At 35.5% G+C, this 22,090-nt stretch overlaps 1 protein-coding gene across 1 annotated transcript in view; it reads right to left on the reverse strand.

The window, feature by feature from the left end:
* Positions 1–22,090, reverse strand: part of COL9A1 (collagen type IX alpha 1 chain) — a 124,814-nt gene that overhangs the window by 41,803 nt on the left and 60,921 nt on the right. The window contains exons 19-27 of the mRNA XM_069070718.1: positions 18,780–18,833; positions 13,194–13,247; positions 11,312–11,365; positions 11,109–11,162; positions 10,859–10,912; positions 10,200–10,253; positions 7,836–7,880; positions 4,310–4,363; positions 4,154–4,207 (exon numbers count right to left, since the gene is read on the reverse strand). Coding sequence (XP_068926819.1) covers positions 4,154–4,207; positions 4,310–4,363; positions 7,836–7,880; positions 10,200–10,253; positions 10,859–10,912; positions 11,109–11,162; positions 11,312–11,365; positions 13,194–13,247; positions 18,780–18,833 — 477 coding nt within the window. The remainder of the gene's footprint in view (positions 1–4,153; positions 4,208–4,309; positions 4,364–7,835; positions 7,881–10,199; positions 10,254–10,858; positions 10,913–11,108; positions 11,163–11,311; positions 11,366–13,193; positions 13,248–18,779; positions 18,834–22,090) is intronic.

Here is a 22,090-nt window from a genome sequence, read left to right on the forward strand (position 1 = left end):
CTAACCTGGAAAAAAAAGTCAAGAAAAATCCAGGTGATTGACTACTTATCTGTTGTCTGAGTAAGGGTACTGATTCTAGAGTGGAGGACCTGAGTTCAAATCCTGCCCCTCAATCCCTCTGTGGCCTTGCGCCAATCACTTCATTTCCTAGGTCTCACTTTCTTCATCTATAAAGGGAAAATGGTTGATTAATGGCCTTTGAGGTCCTTCCCAAATCTACTTTTACAATACCAGTTTAGTTTAGTTCAGTTCATAGAGGCTCATTACCAGATTGACTTCAAGGTCAAATTTTAAATTTTCAGTCATACCAACTCTTAAAGACCCTCCACTAAGGTCTGGTAGGGGGTTCTTGACCTTCTTTGTCCTGTGACCCCCTCTGGCAATTTGGTGAAACCCTTGAACCCCTTTATAGGATAATGTTTTTTAAACATAAAATAAAATACATAGAATTACAAAGAAAAGCAATTCCAATTATAACAATATGTAGTTATCAAAATAAAAACAAGTTTATGGACCCTAGCTTAAGAACACCTGCTCTGGGAAGGTGGGGAAGAAAAGTTGTAATCCTACCAATGAAAGTAAAGACCCTTGAATATATTGAAGTATTTTTCAATGGTATTTCTATCTAGTGTTAGAAAACCAAATTTTGAATCATGTTACATGATTTATTTGGAAAATTCATTGTGTAGGAGACCTAGTTCTATGAAAGGCAGACAGTTTCAACAGTTTAGATGAATTCATTATAACATTGTTTCCAACAAGTATTGATTGAGCTTCTGCCATGAGTAAGGCTTCATTATAGGCACTATAGGATATACAAAGGTATGAATAAAGCCTGGTCTCTGCCTTTAGGAAGTTTACGATATTGTAGGGGGAAAAGACACACACAGAGATTACTGTAATAAAAAAAAAAAGTAAATTGTAGTACCAAATGAAATGGTCAAGAAAATATCATGGTGTTCTTTGTATCCCTCATGCTCAGCACAAAGCCTGTCACATAAGAATGAAATAAATGTTTTGAGTAAAAAAAAAATAAAGTATTATGGGAGTTCAGAAGAGGAAGAAAACGCTTAATGAAAAGGAAGCCATGTTAGGGTGAGATAGGAAGAAGAGCATCAGGGAAGTCTTCATGGAAGAGGTGGCATTTGAGCTGGGCCTTGAACTATGGGTAAGATTTTGATAAGTAGACATGGTGGTAAGGACATACTAAGTGGTAAAAGCAGCTTAAACAAAGAGTCAAGAAGGCATAGGGTGCATCTAAGGAATGGGAAATAGTACAATTTGGCTAACATGTAGAATATATGTAAGGAAGTAAGAGTGAATTGGTTATAAAGGTAGTTTGATATTAGTTCATGAAGAACCTTGGCTGCCAGGTCAAGAAGTGTGGATCTTATTTATCAGACCCATTGATAGTTTTTGAGCAGAGGAAAGAAATAAAGAAGAAATAATGTTTTATGACATTCATCTGAGAACAATAAATTTCATGGATTGAAGGAGGAAGAGAATGGAAGTGGGAGGACTACTTGAGAGGTCACTGCAATAGCCCAGTAATTTGACCTTGGACAAATCACTTGACTTCCTTGGGCCTCAGTTTCATTGTCTATAAAAGGAGAGAGATTTGACTAGATTACTTCTGAGGTCCCTTCTAGAATTCTATGGTCCTATGGTCTATGATCCTATTATAAAGAAGAAAAAACAGCAGCAAAAATTTAAAATATGAAGAAAAAGACAAAAAAGACATTTAGGGGGGATACAAATATGGCAACTTTGTTATGATCTGGTTAAATTTAAAATATATTTTTTAAGCCTAATAAGTGAGAGAAATTTATGTTTTATTCACAATCTCCCTTTTTGTTCATTGGATAGTAAAATGTTTATTTGCTAATGATTGATAAGCTCATAATTTAAAAAGAAGAAATTAAATTTAATATAGTCCAATGGTAATGATGGGAATCCAAAATCCAGATTTTGGGAATGGCCAAGCAAATTATGGAATATAAATGTAATAGAATACTATCATGCTTCAGGAAATGCTGAAAGAGATGGATTTAGTGAAAATGGGAAGATATATGAATTGATGCAAAGCAAGCAGAATCAAGAGGACAATTTAACCAATAACAACATAATAAAGAAAAACATTTTTGAAAGATTTGATTACTGGTCAATGCAATGACCAATCATTACTCTAGAAAACTAATGATGAAGAATGATACCCACCTTCTGACAAAAAAGACTTAATGTGCAAAATAAGACAAACATATTTGGACATGGATAATGGGATCTATTTTTTTTGCTTGACTATACATGTTTGCTACAGAAATTTTCTTTTTCCTTTTTCTGGGGAGGATGGGAAAGGAAATAAAATAAATACTTATTAATTGAAAAAAGTAAATTTTATTATAAGAAAAAGGAAGGATGGGATCCAAGGAAGAGAGGCAGAACTGACATAAATAAAGTCATGATTAGATTTTAGATGAAGAGCAATCAGAGGAAAGAGGGGAATTCAAGAATGACTACAAAATTTCAAGGCTAGATAACGAGGAAAATCGCAGTGTTATTAACAGAAAAAACCTAGTCGGATGATGGCATTTCTAACTAGAGGAAAGGCCTGATCTTATTCACTCTCAGATTCATACACGACGAAATGAAGATAGTGGAATGAAATACAATACATGCCTAGAATCCTGAGGATACCAGAAAGCCTTCTGTATTGGTAACATACCCCTTGCTTTTAGCTAGAAACTGATGGGTCTAGAGTAAAGGGAGATCTGCATACAAAGGGCAGATCCAAGAAGGTTGGTGGAGCTAGTTAATGTGAGGGATGAAGGAGGATATAATCCTGAAATCTGGCAGGCTAGCAGAGCCCAAGTGACATACTTCTCTCAGAAGTGGAGAGAAGACCTTCTGCCATAGGTCTGACACAAATACGTTTTGCTGAAGCATACAAATCATCACTCAGTTTGTTCAAGGAATGAACAACAAAGTATCAGTTCTGGAGTATTCCTACAATCCTCCCCCAAATGTGTTTTTCACCACAAAGCAAGAATTTGAAATCAGGTGTTTAAAGTGAAGTTGTGAAATAATTTTAAAGACCAATGACATCTTCTTTTCTAAACTGGGATGAAATGCATGAAATTCCCAATTTTTCTATCAGTCTCAAATCAACCTGTTGCTACCCCCAGCTCATTCTGCCCTGACTTGCCTCTGTGCATTTCCATAACCCAACCCCTAAAGCCTAGAACAGACTCTTTCCACATCTCAACCTATCACAGCATTCTTTACATCAGGTATCACCATCTCCAAGAATCCTTCCCTGGTCCTGCCTAACAATATTTGAGTCTTCCTGCTTTAAAAACTCAGGCCCCTTTTTTGATCCCTCTTATGCACTCTGTCATATTCCAATTTATATTATTTCTGTAATGCCTCATCCTTGGCTACAAGATGGTAAGCTCTTTTTGGACAAAAGTCATGCCATGTTTTCACATTTGTGTGCCTCAGGCCTAAGCTAGTGCTTTGTATATGTCTTTTTCTATCCTCAAGTGAGAAAACTTCCTCTACCAATGCAGATCGGTACCTATTCCACAATTTATAGTCTTAGACTCACTCAGGGCATCAAAAGGTTATGTGATATGCCCAGAACCAGCTTCTGTTCATGAGCGTTTTAATTTTTGCAAAGGGGATTGAATTTTTGAAACTGAATTGAATTAGAAGATGTACATTACTGTGTCTCTTACAGAATGCATAATTCTAAAGAGTAATAGTTAGGTGCTAAGGGTTATTTTAAATTCTATAAAATGCATTCACAGACATTGATCATCATAATACCCCCATGAATGAGGCATGGAAAACAACAGGAGCTCTCATTTAGATGAAGAAATTGAAGTTCAGAGAGCATATAAGTAATTTTCCCATAGTTATATACCCAGTAACTGTCAGAGCAAGATTCAAATCCCAGATCTTCTGAGTTCCACTACAACAAGTTGCCTCTTTAAAATCATTCGTTCTACAATCAAAGGAACAACTATACATTCTTCTGAGAACTTTTCTCATTTGTTAGGAGAAAAAAAAATCTATTTCTCTTGTCAACTGTTTGCATAATCAGGAAAAGCCTGAGAGAGATGAGTCTACAGGTGCAGAAAAGACAAGTACTTACTGGTAGCCCCCGGGGTCCTCGGGGTCCACCTTCTCCTTGAGGTCCCTGTTGGCCCTGTTTTCAAGATGATAGGTAAATAACAAGTTAGGAATAAATGGTCTTTTGCCTCCTAATAATGGAATTAATAAATTATGAAAAAGAGAAACAATATCTTACCGGTTTGCCTGAATTTCCCATAACACCAGGGACCCCAGGAGCACCTGTATTACCCTATGAGGTAAAGATATGCAAAATTCAATCAGAACTAATTATCCACTCAATAAATTCACTAGCAAAACAAAAATGGAAGGGAAGCTTATAATTATTGGAATTAAATGGCATTAATATGTTGATTTCTTCTCTAAAAATTAGGAGGGTATAGTGGCATGCCCTTAGGACTTAGGATTCTATAGCTAAGCCCAGAGCATGACATTCTCTGCTTGCTAGAAGTATTTAAAATAGCAAGAATGAAGGGTATGAGCCAGACAGGAAATTTCATGGAGTATCCCTTTATAATGTCCCCACATCAGTCTTTTTTTTTAATCTTCTCCACTACCACTGCCCTAGATAATGCAGGGTCTCCCTTGACGCCAATCTCTCCACACTCTAGCCCCAGCCTGCACACCACTGTAAGATTAATTTTCTTAATATGTCACTGTGCTCTAGTTATGCCCTTACTACAAAATCTTCAGTGGCTTCTCATTGCCAAGAGGATAAAGCAGAAATTCTTTCGCCTATAACCCTCCACAGCCTGCCTCAACCTAATAATAACAGCTAACATTTATGTAGCCCTTCAAGGTTTGCAAAGCACTTTACGTATACATTATCTCATTTGATCTTCACAATTCTGCAAGTAATGAGCAATTTTATATAGAATTTTACATGTATATGTCATCTGTTACATATACACAATGTTACTTATATGTTCACAATGTAACTACATACATATAATCAGAAGATCCTTATAACAACTCTGAAAAGTAGGTACCATTATTACTCCTATTTTACAGATAATGAAATGGAGGCTCAATGAGTTAAGTCGAGAAGAATTTATTAATGTTATTTATTTATTAACATTAAGGCTGGGGGTGGCTGGGTGGCACAGTGAGTAAAGCCCTGGCCAGGAGTCAGGAGGACCCAAGTTCAGTTCCGGCCTCAGACACTTAACACCCACACACAAAAAAAAAAAAACTAGCCGTGTAACCTTGGGCAAGTTACTTAACCCCAACTGCCCTCCAAAAGGCAAAATATATATATATATATATATATATATATATATATATTAAGGCTGTGACATGCCTAGGGTCCCACTGTTAATTAAATATCTGAGGTAGATTCAAACTCAAGTCTTTCTGATTCTAAATCCAGTACTTTGTTCACTGTGCTGCATAGCCTACTTTATCTCTGACTACACAAACCAAACTACCCTATACAAACTATCCAGTTATTACTAATAAGTATTATAATAATTCATATTGGTAGAGTTTTCATGTCTATTTAATAGCTGTCCCCACAACAACCCTATAAACTAGGAAGTATAGATATCACCCATTATTCAGATGAGGGAAAATAAGAGAGATAGAATGACTTACCAGTGACCACCAAGCTAATATAAATGGTAAAGCTGAGATTTTAACTTGTTTCTCAACTATAAATAATCCAGGCACTTTGCAATGTGCAAATAGGTCTATTTACAGCTTCCAAGAGCACCTTGTACCTTTTGTTTTCTGTTCTTTTTCTCACTCTCTAGGTGTGACCTACCCGTCCTGCTCCCTCCACCAAGTCCAACCCTGACCAACCTTCAAAGAAAAACTCAAGTCCTCCTTCCTCCACAAATTATATCCAGCTTCTTCTGACCCACTATAATTGTTCTCTCCTAACTTTCACATGACATTTGTCACCTAAATATTAAATCAATTAGTAGTTATTTAACTTGTACTTTAACTTCTTGCATATTTAACTTTTTAACATAATTATTTTACTTTTTATTGTTTCCCCATCTAGTATCATAGATCCAGGGCTGGAAGATACCTTAAAGGTCATCTAGTCTGTTGCAACTCCCTCATTTTCCAGACATACAAACAGAGGCCCAGAGAGGTTAACAACTTGCCCAAGGTCACACAGGTAGAAAGTGGAAGAGCAAGGCAGGTAGTTGGCACAGTGAATAGAGCACCATCCTTGGAGTCAGCAAATCTGGCCTCAGACACTTGCTACTTACTAGCTGTGTGACCTCGGGCAAGTCACTTAACCCTGATTACCTCCTCTCCCCCCTCAAAAAAAAGTGGAAGATCTAGGATTTGAAGTCAGATCCAATGACTCTGAGTTCAGCACTACAAGTCCAATGTCATTTCCACTGTATCGCACTGCCTCCTAGCAACTAGGGAGCTCCTTGAAGACAGACCATGATATATTTCTTTTTATCTCCTTTATCTCACAGACTTTTAATAGATAGTAATTATTTATTGATAAGTAGTAAATACTTGGTAATGATATTACATGGGTAGGTTAAGAGATTATAGATATATATATATATGTATATATATATATATGAGATTATCCATATTGAATGAGTTCGTAGTGACAGAGTCCTGACTAGGGCTGACAGAGTAACAAACAGGCACTAAGTTGTCTCTCATGGTCTTTAAAGGGCAGAGAGAAACAGTACAAGTCTTCTTATTCAGAAAGGTTTGCAAATATCTACTGGGAGATTAGGGGTGGCCGGACATGAGATTCTTACTTTCTCCAACCCTTGCCCTTTGCAAAACCTCCATCCAACTGGGGCATCCTCCTGTCTGCAGTCTTTCAAAGGCCAGAATCTTACCAAACCATAGGAAAACCTACAGCTAGCTATCTTTGGCTATTTAGAGATACAAAATCACATTCCCTAGGTCAGAGGACCTGAAATTTTTCATGAAAAGGACTTAGACTTAATGGTAGATCTAAATTATTAATTGGGAAGATCTATCAGTAAGTCCCAAGGAGAGGGGTGTAGCCAGTAGCTAGAGTCAACATTGACAAATCTGAGTTTGTGATCAACCAGTTGGGGGCCTGGTATGTAATCACTAACCATTACGACCATTTGGTCCATGATAGCTATGAGATTATGGCTTTAATTGAACCCAAGAGAGGCATTTCTGAATTTCTATATTGACTTCATTTATTCCAAATCTAATTCCAACAAATTGCTAAATTGTGCCATATTTATTTTTCTGATATTTCTTCATTAATTCTTTGGGGAAAAAAAAGCTTTGGACAGTACATTATCAGTGTTTAGTAAAGCAGATAAGCATACAATCTTTTATCTCTATAAATAGCCCCTAGCCACTTTAATGATGTTCATTAGTATGAAGTACTGTAACTTAATAATCCTATTCTTTCAATGTAAATTGTACTAAACAATCCATTTCTCTCTTTTCACGATGGAAAGGGATGACATTTTCATTAGATGAGCATAAAAATCAAAAACAAGCTTCTCTTCAAAATATTTCTGTTCACACATCTGAGAAAGAGATTTCATTATCTTCCTTATTCCTTTAACACCCTGCCTCTTATTTCTCCCCAATGTCAAATGCATTCAAGAAAGAGCTTTTACATTTTGCTAAGGTACTTAACACCTTTGCCTTCTTCTTTCTCTCAGATGTATAATGTATCATAAAAGGTGGATTTTAGAATCTAAGAAGTAGAAATATTCAAGCATCATTACCTTTTCACCAGCAACACCTTTTGCACCCGGAGTTCCAGGTAAACCCTAAAAGAATGTACACAAAATGTGATTAAATGTACTGTCTGAAAATCTACATGGATTTCCCTAATTTTATACTGACATATCTGGAGACCACTGTAAGGAATCAGAAACAATTCACATTTTTTCACATTTAATCATTTGAGTCAGATTCCAGCATCGGGTGGGATGGCTACTCAGATTTCAAAGTGAATTCTTCAGGGTTTTAATCCCACCTTATTATATTTGTCTTAGCCCTCCCTATCTGAAGCATGGACTAAATGCTATATTGAAGAAACTGGAAGCACAGTAAAAAAGAGATTACTTTCAATAATTTTAATATTTATCTTTTCCAGTTACATATGAAAATAATTTTTACCTTCATTTGTTTAATTTTGAGTTCCAAATTCACTCTCACCCTTTTTCCTCTCTTCCCTCATTGAGAAGGCAAGCAATTTCATAAAGATTATACATGTGCAGTCGTACATGTTAATGTTATATTAACATGTTAAAAAAAAAGACCCAAAAGAAAGTAAAAAAGGAAGAAGCCAACATGTCAGAAAGATATTTGGAATAAGCCAAAGCAAGGAGCTGTGAGGAGCGCTAAGATTCTGTGGTCATTGGCTATGAAGAACTTGGACATGAAATGTTCAAAAAGGATTAAGAAAAACGAAAAAAGATATGGAGGACTATAAGCCCAATATCACAAAGTATTCTTTAGAGCTGACATTAAGCCAACACCAGCATTTACAATTAGATGCCCAAGAATGGACAATACAATTCTCTTTTATCTTATTCACACTAATATATTCAGTTATTCACACTAATGTATGACAATAGTGGCATGAATAATTATAGTCCAAAAATACGTGAGGTTTGAGGAGTCTAATTGTAACTATGCCCTAGCCATATCCCCTTCTCCTGCCCAATGTCCTTTCTTTTCAGAGCCTTCTCTGGAATCTCTCTTATGTAAAACTTCTGTTCTTAGAACCTTTCAATCTAGAAATGTTCAGTTTGGTTTTTTCTAACTGATTCACATCCCCCCACCTGTGATCTCAAAGGTGGGCAATCAACCAGATCCACCTGGGCAGGAACCCTCCTCTCCTGATAAAATGTCTGAGTGCCTTATCTCCAAGCTGTCCTGAAGCAGAGAGTAAAGTTGACACCAAGATTTCTCTTCCATGAGCTCTTTCCTACCATGACCTAAAGACCACCATGCATAGGACTCCTTGACTTACATTCTTGGTTACAATTAAATTGGCTTAAATTCCTAGTTACAGCCCTCCTATGCCCTTCCCTATACTATTGTGGAGGTATCAGCCCTGGCTTCACTGTGTGTGCTCAGCAGACTGCCCTGGTTTTGAGACATCAGTCAAAATGGACTTCTCTAGTATCCTTGGCATCTTACCTCTGCCTCCCTATCCTTTCACCTTGATCCAGGATTTCCAGCCAAAATGCATGGTGACTTTCCTTAAATGCATCAAATAAAAGAACTTGCTGCTTTCAACATTGTCTGGCCCAAAAAATTTTCCCGTGAATCCCTTTGAGTCCCAGCAACAGACCCAAACAATACGCTAAAGTAAATATGATCCAAAACTCTTCACTCTCACATTGCTCCTGGTTTCCAGTCCCATTCTCCTTGAGGCCCAACCTTACTATCAAGAACATCAGAATCTGACCAGGGAACGAGAGAAGGAAATCGGGGAAATCAGCCCAACATCAAGGTCAGTGGAAGGAAAACATAGTGAGTGGATGAAAGATAAACATATTTCAAAATAGAAATTTTAAACATCATAACATCCTAAAGAGACTCTATACCCCAAATTTACAAAACTACATTTTTTCAGAAAAATAATTAATGCATAATTTTATCTGAACTTTGAGAATTAAAATTTTGTTGCTAATGCTTAATAAGTGACAGAACAATAAACATTTTTGTTTTTATGGTTAACTTTTAATTTCACATAACCTTTGTCCCCCAGTATGTCTCTTTAGCCTAAAGATAGCCAATCCTTCTAACAAGGAATTCAAAATTTTAAAAGTAGGGCGAAATTCAGCAAAACTAACCAACACAAGTCCAATATTGTATGCAGTGTTCCACACCCATAGTCAGTCCTCTACCTCTTCAAAGTAAGCAAGGAAAATATGAAAAAAGAAAAATATGTTCACATTCCTCTCTTTTTAGTCAAGGTTGGTCATTTTAATTTCACAGATTCAGTTTTCATGTTTTTGTTTCTGTCCTTTTCATTTACACTGTTGTAGTCATCATGCATACTGATTTTTTTTAATTCAAATCTTCCTTACATATGATTAATTTAGCTAGAATTTTAAGACCTAGATACTTACAGGAAGCCCCTGCCTTCCTATATCACCAGGAGGACCAGGTTTCCCAGGTTCACCCTGAAAAATAATTTTATGTTATCAGATGAAATGTTATTTGAGTAAGAATTGTATTACTTGAAAGATAGTAATAGCATATATATTCTATGTATAAGAGGCAGTGCTGCATAAGGGTTAGAGAGTTGACCTAAGAGGCAGGAGATTTAAGTCCTTTTCTCTGGCACTCATTAGCTGTATGACTCTGAGCAAGTTTTTCAAGTCTTTCTTTTCTTAGGACCCTTAGTGTCCTAAGCAACTCTCCATGACTCTAAGTTGCAGAGAAGGTGCCTACCAGCACTGGAAGGAATTCCCTATAGTATCAGGATTTCAGAAAGCCCAGGTCCAATCCCCCCCCTTGTCCTTATCCCTATGTCATGTATAGGAAAGGAAACAAACATGATACAAACTCATAGATTAGCTATGTAAAATAACACCCAGTGGTAAAATGTCCTATGACAGGAATATGGCAGTAGCCATTCTTCATTCTGTCTACTTTTAGTAATATGTGATTTTTATAGTGCTATTGAAACCAAGCAAATTTGCTGCAATGACCAACATTGTTACTCTACTACTGTGGTTCATTTTTTAACCACCTAAATTGCACATTGATTAAATCAGGCAACTACCTTTGATCCAGGCATTCCAGGAATTCCATCTCGACCATCTACCCCTGGCAAGCCCTGAAAACATAAAATCATGTATGGGAATTAAGGACACAGGCTCTCTCTTTAGCTATGTGCTAAATTACAAAACAGTTTAGTAATTATTTAAAAAGAGATGGGCTTTCAAATAATAATAAAAATAGAATTATTATTGTTATAGTTAACATGGTTATAACACTTTGAGGTATTCAAAGTGCTGCATGTAAGTACATACATTCTCTCCTTTGGGACCTGGGAGGCCATTTATCCCTCTAGGACCCTGAACACCCTGCAAAGGGAAAAAGAGAAGGGGAAAAAAGGCATTTAAGTAACATACACAAGAAATATCCAATTATATTGTCAAAATAATTTTTATAGTTCTATATATGGTAGAAATAAAGATTGTAAATGCTGAGTCTGAGGGTCTTTCGAACTCACTCTGTCACCCTTGGGGCCTGTTTCTCCTAGCGGTCCTCTCTGCCCTTGATCACCCTGAAAGAAATACATTTCTTATTAATAATGCAGAGGTTGCAGTCTTTTAAAAAATAATAAATCAGTATGCATATTACATAATGTAGTTGCTATTTTGTCCCTAGTGTTTTCCACATTGCTTGGGAATGAATCTATATTTTTAAAAAATATTGATATAAAATGAAATTGACTTGGCTATTAATGCTTCTTCATTGACTGAACTGAAAGACCACAACTTTGGCAGATTCCTTCTATATTTTCAAGTTAGGATCTATAACACATGTGCATATATATATATATATATATATATATATATATATATATATATATATCTTTTGTCCAAACTGCAAATGACCTTAAAATTAGTCACCAAATCTGCACAACACCAACCTCATTGAGTAATGTCAAACAAATGTTCAGAACTTCATTATTTTGTGGGGAAAGGGTCTGGTTTAGGAAAAGATCTTTCTTCCATATCATTTCAAGTGCTTTGGCTACTTTTGGCAAAAACTAATGTTGATATTGGGCTCTTTAGACTTTTAACCATAATGCATACACAGTAATAACAATATATTATCATGAAGACATGAAAATAATTTTTGTCAATTATTCTCAGTTTTTTATTTACAGTCTGGCACAGTGGAGAAAGAGACAAGCTTAAGGTATTAAGGAAGGTCTGGGTTCAAGTGCCACCTCTGATACAAATGCTGTGTGGCCCTCAACAACTCATTTAAACTCTCAGTGGTCTAGGCACCTCTTTAAAACTAAGTTGCAGAGGGGTGGCTAGTTGGCACAATGAACAGAGCACCGGCCCTGGAGTCAGGAGAACCTGAGTTCAAATCCGGCGTCAGACACTTAACACAAAAACTAGCTGTGTGACTTTGGGCAAGTCACTTAACCCCTAACCCCAAATTGCCCTACCTTCTCCTCTCCAAAAAGCAAAAAAAAAAAAAAACACCTAAGTTGCAGAGAATTTCCTCCTCAGGAGTTCCTTATGCCAGTAGAATCACAGATTCAGTCTATGTGTCTGTCTCTATCCTGTATTTAGTTTGAATTTTATTCTGTATTAAGTCTAATGATTATAGATTTTTATTGATTCAACCACACTCTCTTGCCTGATCTTCCTTATGACCAACCACTTATATCTATATTAAGTTAGAGGCACCATCAGTATACCCAAAGCATCATAGTCCTGTGGTGAAGGTAGTGGTATATAATAATCATAACAATAATAACATATATGAGAATTAGGAACACAGGCTCTTTCGCTATTTTGCTAAATTCTCAAAGCAGTTATTTTAAAAGAGATGGGCTTGCAAATAATAAAAATGACATTGTTATTATCATTATTATTGTTAACATGGGTATGACACTTTAAGGTATGCAAAGTACTTCATACTACAATCCCACTAAACTGTCCTTACTTCTCCTCACATACTCATCTGCACCTTTGGCTATTTCCTGTGCCTAGAATGTCCTCCCTCCTCATCTGTCTCTTAGAATCCTTAGTTTGCTCCCATGCTCTTCTCTCTAGACAAGGCTGCAAGATAAATGACCTTATGTCTATTTTAATATACTTATACATGAACCTGCTATCTCCCCTTTCTAAATTGTCAGCTCCTCAAAGGCAGAAGTTGTTTTACTTCTATCCTTGTATCCCCGGTGCTTAATACAAATGTGTGGCATATAGTAGGCACCTAATAAATGCATGTTGGTTGACTAATACCCAAAGCATTTCAAAACACAGAAAACAATTGCAACATCTATCATTCTATCTCTTCTGTTCTAATTAATAAAACAACTACACATTCCCCAAAATTGAAGAGTCTAGAAGAGAAAAGCAACTTACAGGTGCACCAGGAAGACCCTGAGGCCCAGGCTCACCATCAAGGCCACGAGCTCCCTGCAAAATAAAAAACAAGTGATGATAAGGTTCTTTAACAACAAAGCCAAGCATTACAATGCAAGGTCAGTTATAATATATGAATGTAATGGAATATCATTGTGTTGTAAGAGATGACAAAAGGGATCATTTCAGAGAAACCTAGGGAGACTTGTATGAACTGATGCAGAGTGAAGTGGGCAGAACCAGGAGAACAATTTATACAATAATAGAACTATAAACAGAAACGTCTTTGAAAGACTTAGAAACTCTGATTCACATAATGACCAACTACAATTCCAGAAGACTTATGATGAAACATGCTATCTACCCTCAGAGAGCTGATAGACTCAACTGTAGCTTGAAGGATATTATTTTGTGTATGTGTGTGTGTGCATGTAACATAGCTAATATAAGGATTTGTTTTGCTTAACCATATGTATTTGTAATGGATTTTGTATTTCTTGCTTCCTCAATGTGTGAAAGAGAAGGTGGGAGAAAGAGAAGGTGGGAGAAAGAGAATTAAGAACTAAAAATAAAATAAAATTGAAAAAGTGTTATTAAAGAAATGAAAAACATTTTTAAAAAGAAATGAAATGTCATTTTAGCATTTCCCCAAAATATATCTTTAAGGCTACTTACTAACTTGGAAAGTCAGCAAGTCCTTAGACCTAAGAGATGCCTCTTACTTACTTTCATGTACCCTTCCTCTAACATGATGGTTCTTAAACTTTTTGTGTGTGTCAGGGACTCTTGGCAGTGTTGTAAAGTCCTAGAACCCCTTTTTAACTTTTCAAATACATAAGATAAAATGCATAGGATTACAAAGGAAATTAATTCTATCAAAATTAAGTTATCAAAATAATAATTTTTAAGTTCATAGCCCCCAGGCTAACATCTGCTAACAGCATGCATTAAGGAGTATTCAGTTAAGCTGTTAGCACATTGATGTGTCAGTCCAAATATAGCATATAACATGAAAAGAATTTGAATGATCATACTGGTTTCCTCTGATACATTCCTACGACCTTTAAAAAAATTTTGTTAGTTAATATTGCTACCCCATCAAGGCTTTAATATCAATAATAATAAGTTATTATACTAACTACATTCTAGATACTGTGAGAAGCTCTTTCCAATTATTATTTCAGCTGATCTTCACAACAACCCTGTGAGGTAGGTAATAATATTACCCCCATTTTACAGATTAGAAACTGAGGCAAACAAAGATATTTTTAAGGGATTTGCCCAGGGCCACAGAGCTAGTAAGTATCTGAGGCTATATTTGAACTGAGGTCTTCCTGAATCCAGGCCCAGTGCTCTATCCATCGTGTCACTTAAGCCTAGAAGATACATAATCAAATAAAATTTTTTAAAAGTTTGGAGATATAAATAACAACTGCTCTGCAGTAACATTCCCAGAGTTTCTAGAGCATCTGGGCAAATCTGATGGTGAGTCAAGCTCCAATAGGCACTACAATAGCAGCTGCTCTGGCTTCTGTTGCTACAGTTGCTTGCAGGCATTTCTCAGACTCCAAAACGTCAAATCACACCAGAAGTCTGAATCTCAGGCATGTGTCCCATTTCAGGCATGCCCTACAAAATCCTTTCAGCTGACATTGCTGCTCCCAGTTTTAAGCTTCAGTTCTTGCCCTATTCCTATTATTATTATTTTTTACATCGTACCTCCACTGAGGGATAGTAGTTAGATGGGATAGTGGGATGGAGTGATGGACTTGGAGTCAGGAAGAGCTAGCTTTGAGTCCTCCCTCAATTTATTGAGGCTTTAACCCTTTCAACTGCAGTTTCCTTTTCTGCAAAGTGGGGATAATAATAGAACCTACTAGATAGGTTATTGTGAAGATCAAATGGGATGATGCATATAAAAACACCTTGTGACCCAAAGGCATTATATAAAGCCAGATATTACTATTAAAATAAAATTTATCTATATCTGTATAACTAATAGTCAGATCCCTCCTAACACAGGTTTGTAATAGCTTATTGTCACTTCAAAAGATAATTTGTCTTTTATTATCATTAGCAAGGTAAAAATAATAATCTAAATAAAAGGAATGTCATATATTATTAAATATAAAAATATTAATATATTAAATGTTAATTAAATATATTAAAATATATAATATATTTTATATATTAAATATAAAAATATTAATATATTAAACATGAAATTATATTTGTAAATATATTATTGAATATATAAATTTTTTCATTCTTTATATGTTAAATGAAGAGCTATGGCATGACTGGAAAGAGCATTGTCTCTGGAGTCAGAAGACCTGGTTTTACCTCCTGCTTCTGAAACTTAGAATAGCTGTATGTTGATGACTCATTTAAACTCCCATCAGTTTCCTCCTTTGTAAAACAAGAGGTTTGGACTGGATGACCTCTAATAGTCTACCATATGTAGAACAATGCTTTTCTGATCCCCAAATGTGACAACTCTCTCTACATTTTTTTTGTCATCAATAAAGTAGGGACTTAAAATAAAAACAAAATTAAAAGGGAAAGATGATCACCTTAATAGGAAAAAGGCAGAAGAGACAGCACAAGAATCATTATTATTTACATAATGCCTTAAGGTTCTTAAGGTCAGCTAGGCCGAGCAGGGAATAGAGTACCAGCCCTAGCATCAGGAAGACCTGACTTCAAATAATCAGATAATCCAGCACTGAACAAGCCACTTAACCCTGTTTGCCTCAGTTTCCTCATCTGTAAAATGAGCTGAAGAAGAAAATAGCAAACCACTCCAATATCTTTGCTAAGAAAACCCCAAACAGGGTCACAAAGAGCCAAATACAACTAATCAACTAAACAACTTACTCAGGCCTTCAGTCTTTCCTCATCAATAAAATGAAGAGGGTTGGATTTAATGACTTCCAAGGTCCTTTACATCTCTGAGAACCAATATTCCTAATACTAATTAATTTTCTCAGTGAAGGGTCATTGTTTTAAGAGATGATTAGTATCCAAAAAGGGGAGGTCTCTTTATCAACAACTTAAAAATTTGAATAGGATTAGGAAACAATATGTAAGTGGAAGGACACATAGGAATAAGGTGACTTAAGGGCTCCTAAGTTCACGTCCTCCACAAATGAGAAAACTTGATGTATTTTTGAAGGCAGAATTGTATAATGGGGGACAGGGAGGAGGAGAAAAGGGTGCTGTACTTGGAGCCAGGAAGACCCGGCTTCAAAACACGAAATATTTTCCCAGCAAAACTGAGTATCATGTTTCAGGGGAAAATATGGTCATTCAATGAAATAGAGGACTTTCATGCATTCTTGATGAAAAAAACCAGAGTTGAATAGAAAATCTGACATTCAGATACATGAAGCAAGAGAAGCATGAGAAGGTAAACAGGGAAAAGAAATCAAAAAGAACATATCAAAGTCTAACTATTTACATTCCTACATGGAAAAATGATAATTGTAACTTATGAAACTTTTCTCAGTATGACAATAGTTGAAGGGAATATAAATGTGTACATATATGTATATATACATATATATGTCTATATAGGAGGGTATATGGGTGTATGAATACATATGTGAGTGTATGTATATATGTGTACAGGTATACATAGACAGAGGGCACAGGACCAATTTAATAGGAAGGGGTGATACTTAAAAGGTGAAATTGAGTGGTGAGAGAAGAATATGAGAGGAGATGGGGAGAGACAGAATGGGGTAACTTATCTCATATAGAATAGGCAAGGGAAAACTGTTACAATGGAGGGGAAGGACAGGAAGGCAAAAGGGAATGAGTCAACCTTACTCTCATTGAATTTGGCTTAGGGAGGGAATGACATACACACTAAATAGGATATCTCACCCTACAGGAGAGTAGGGGGGAAGGGGATGAGAGGGGAAATTATGGAAGGGAGGGCAGGTTGTAGGGGAGTGAAGTTAGAAACACACACTTTTGAAAAGGGACAGGGTCAAAGCAGAGAATAGAATAAGTGGGGGGTGGGATAGGATGAAGGGAAATATAGTCAATCTTTTACAATATATCCACTATGGAAATGTTTTGTGTAGCTACACATGTACAACCTATATTAATTGCTTATTTTCCCAATAAGGGTGGGTGACAAGGGAGGAAGGAAAAGAATTTGTAATTCAAAGTTTTAAAATCAAATGTTTAAAAAATATATATTATTTTTTTACATGCAATTGGGAAATAAGATATACAGGCACTGGGGTATAGAGATCCATCTTGCCCTACTGGAAAGTCTAAGGGGGGATGGGGAAGGATGTAAGAGAAAGCAGATGGGGGGAGGGGGTATACAGTGGGATCACTGTTTTGGGATGGTGGGTAGGGAAAAGACAAGGAGAAAATTTGTAACTCAAAATCTTGTGGAAATGAATGATATAAACTAAAAATAAACATAAAATTTAATTTAAAATAAAACATGAAATATTTCAAGAATGTGTCTCAACCCACCTCATTCTACCATTATTTAAATGGTATTTGTTTAAATGGCTATTTAAATAAAATCATTTAGTTTTTAAAATCAGTAACTAGAATTAAATATTTACAATCATCTTCAAAAGTTTCCTAGCCTAAAAACAGAATGGTGGGGATAGTCTACTGAGCACTCATAACTTGAGAACAATGATTATGATAGATCATATACAATGACCAGAAAACATAAGAATTAAAGTGTTTTGAATGATTCTATCAATAACAATGATCTTAAGCAACTGATGTCCTAATAATAGCTAAATAGTTGAATAAATTATGGTACATGCAAGCAATAGATTGTCATAATGTAATTAATACCAACAAAAATGATAAAGGTAAAGGAAATTGGAAAGACCTTAGTGAAACACTATGTAAAAAAGCATCAAGAGAAGACCAGCTGTAACGGTAATGGGAATTTGAAGATCTTCCCTGCCCCTTAATAAGCCTAAGGCAATTTGAAGATCTTCCCTGCCCCCAAATAGGTCAAATGTAATTACATGGAGCCTGTGGTAGGAGGAGTTTGCTGAAGGGTGGAGCACAGTGCACAGGAAGCTGGAAGTCAAAGAAGTTAGAGCTGAAGGGAGGATAGGATACACTCAGGAGACAGCTAGGCTTGTGAGTGTTTGTTTGTGGGAAGGCTAAAGAATGGTGTGCCTCTCTGCTGTGTTATGGTGTATTAACTTCTTTTTTACTATGATGAATTTGACTTTCTGGTATTGGGATTTTGTTTTCTGGTGTCTGAATGTTTTGCTTCTGTCCTCTATATGGAAAGTCTGTTATATTTTGCAATTGAGAACTATGCCACCATATTTGTAGTCACCATTGGTGCTGTTAGTATTGCACTGGCATTACACCTGCATACATGCTAAATATGAAGAAAAATGAATGTGAATGAAGAATGCTGATGTAGTCCTAGAGTGACTAAAAGTTATAATATTTTATGCATTTAAATTAGTTAATGTAAATGTATGTACTTACCATAAAAAAGGCAATTAGTTGTATGACTTCAATATTATGTTTACAATAAATCATTTAATTTTTAAAAAATAAAACAATTTTTTTTCTTACTTTGTCTCCTTTGGCCCCAACTATACCAGTTATTCCTCTTAAGCCTTGAGGACCCTAGAAATTTTTTAAAAGAAAGAAAAAAAAGAAATTTTAACTGAAATGTATTTTCTTTAAAAAAATTATTCATGCTTCCTCTAGAGTAGGCTTTATGCTAGAGAGTAGATTAAAGACTATATCCCTCTATAAAAGAAAATCTTTAAAATCTGGATGACAAAAATAAGTGGTTTGATGCTGAACTAGAAGACAGACTGTCAGCTGACCTAGGCTGAAATATTAGAAAAGCAGAATGTTTTTATAACCAAAATGCACATTTATGAATGGTGATATCCCTTGTTAGAAATTTAAAAATCACAAAGCCTTTCCTCAGCCTTGAAAAGTAAAAATTATTTAACTATTGTACAAATATTTATGCAAAGCTATAACTGGCATAATTACTAACAACCAGAGATGTTTCTGATTTTTTCACAAACACACCAAAACTTACATGCTCAGGCCCAAATTGACAAAAGGCTTGTCTTCTAAGACAAAGTTCTAAGACTTCTAAGAGTTTCTTAACAAATAAGTTGTTGGGAATATGAATGGATTTTCCCACAGGAAAAAAAAATGTTATACTTGATGACTGAGTGATTAGACCAATACATTTGTCCTCAGTGAACCATAATGTACTTGAAGCCTAGTACTAAAAGTTTTTTTTATGGAAATGTAATATCTATAATAAAAAATATTATAAATAATCACCACTTCACATACAGTTTCTATGGGGAAAATAGATTTCAAGTTCCAACTCAGGATGCTAGAAACAAATATCTCATGGCTTCCTTGTTGGAGTGTGTGTTTGTGTGTGTGTATGTGTTATGGGGTAAATGCAACAAACAGTGAAGAAGTAGAAGTTTAGATTGTTCCTAAAGAAATGTCAGGGGTTCCAACAGGAGAAGGGTTAAATTCCAAATGTTTATATTTGCACAGAACAAAGTAGTTCTCTGGTTTAAGCAATCAGGTATTCTGCTTTAGGAAACAAAAGGCAATCATGATGTGGAATGTAGAGATCATTCCCATGTCAGATGTTTGTAACTAGAGGAAGCTGGTAGTGGTAGAAAGAGTGCTAGATTTTATGCCACAGAACCTGGGTCTGAATCCTGGTTCTTGTGTTTATCATCTATATAACTCTGGGAAAGTCATTTAATTTTTCTAAGTCTTATTTTCCTCATCTGTGTAACATTCAACAGATGTCCCAGCAGCATATGTGATCCTTGTTTCATTAAATCAACCCATTTTGCCTCAGCGGTCTGTGGTCACTCATTAAGACTACATGCTGCATGGATTGAAGACACTGGCTAACTGGGAAATCCATATACCAAAGAAATGACTGATCCAGTTTTAAAACATCACTATAGCTAAGGCAACATGTTTCTTTTAACAAATATATTTTTATTAAACACAGATATCCAGTGTGCCTCAGGAGTCTTTGGGCATTTTTAAGCTTTGATAGCTTTTAATAAACTTTAAAAGCTTAACATTGAAGACTTTTGGTTTATCCTTTATCTAAAAAAGAGGCAAAGTAGAAACAACTTCCTACCCTTTTCATTCACCATTCAGTTTCCTCTAGCATGAATTCTATCATGGCAGGTCTCAATCAGCAGAGTTCCCTTGAATTAGGGTGTGTGAGTGAAGTAGAAAAGTAGAGCAAGTGACCCAACTTCTTCCAACTTCAAATGTTTGGGTTCCTGACCTTTTTTAGACACTTTTCTCCATGAGAGCAAGAACAATGTTTGTTTCCTATGTGTCCCCTATAATGGTGAGCACACTGCCATGTTCAATGAATGTTTGGAAAGCAATAGCTCCTCTGATTATGGTTATTTATTTCAACAGGAAAAATCAGTGTATTAATTCCACCCTCATCTAGTGCTCCCACCAAATGGACCAGTCTGGCATAACTAATGCTTTGAAAAGAGGAACACTGTTATTCCAAATTAATTTACTATGCATATTAGAGCAGCGAACTGCTAAAACACAAGGGAATGCCTTTTTATTAAAAGACATGATTGCCAGCAATTAAGAATGTTCTAATTAGAATGATAATGTGCTGGGTTTTAAAAAAAATAAAACTAAACTAATCAGTCTGATCCTACCTACTCCATATTCAAGAGGCATGTAATTGTCAAAGGACAAGTGAGTAGGCTTTTGAACATGGAATATATATATATATATATACATATATATATATATATATATGGAATACCTTTCTTTGCTCTATGGATAGCCTTTTGGGCACTTAAACCTTTTATCATAAGTAATGGAGCTTCAATGAAGACATGACTTTGATAGAAAAAGTCACATATCAAACAAATTATAAGAACAAGGAAGAATCATTTCAGATCTATGGATAGGGAAATAGTTCATAACTCAACAAGTAGAGGATCACACAAGATAAAGTGGGCAATTTTGATTATAATAAAAATTAGAAGTGAAACGGATAACTGGAGAAAAACATCTTTGCAATAAATTTCTCTAATAAAGATCTCATTCCTAAGCTATATATGGAACTGAATCAAATTTAAAAGACTAAGAGCCATTTCCCCAAAATTAAATGGTCAAAGGATATTGAAGAAGCAGTTCAAAGGAAGTTCAAATGTCTTTCAAAGGAAGAAATCCAAGCTATCAACAATCATATTTTTTAAATGCTACAAATTAACAATAATTAGAGAAAAACAAGTTAAAGTGACTTTGAGGTTCTACCCATATCTATCAGTCTGGCAAATATGACAAAAAAGGAAAATGACAAATGTTGGTGGGAAATGTGGAACAACAAACAGATGGAGCTATAAATTAGTCAAGCCACACTGGAATGCAATTTGGGACTATGCCCAGAAAGTTACTAAACTGCATACCTTTCGATTTAACTGTGCTACTGAATAGTATTGAATATTTTATCCCAAAAGAAATCAAAGAGGGGGAAAAATTTATACGTGCAAAATATTTATAGCAATTCTTTTTGTGTTAGTAAAAAACTGGAAACCAAAAAGTTGTTTTCCCATTGGGGAATGTAATTATGGTATATGGATATAATGGGATATTATGGTGTCATAAGAAATGATGAAATGGACAATTTCAGATTAAACCAGGACCCTCACAAAGAGATGCAAAGCAGATTAAGCAGAACTAGGAGAACAATTTATAAAATGATAACATAGAGAAAAGCAATTTTGTAAGACTTTATAACTCTGATCAATACAACAATAAAGCATAAATCCAAAATCATTAAGATGAAAAAATGTCATTCACCTCCTGATAGAGAGGTGATGAATTTAAAA

This window comes from Petaurus breviceps, unplaced genomic scaffold (genome assembly GCF_028583685.1).
Source record: "Petaurus breviceps papuanus isolate PSGF00001 unplaced genomic scaffold, PetGlider_PUasm1.0 90822, whole genome shotgun sequence".
Lineage (NCBI taxonomy): Eukaryota > Metazoa > Chordata > Mammalia > Diprotodontia > Petauridae > Petaurus > Petaurus breviceps.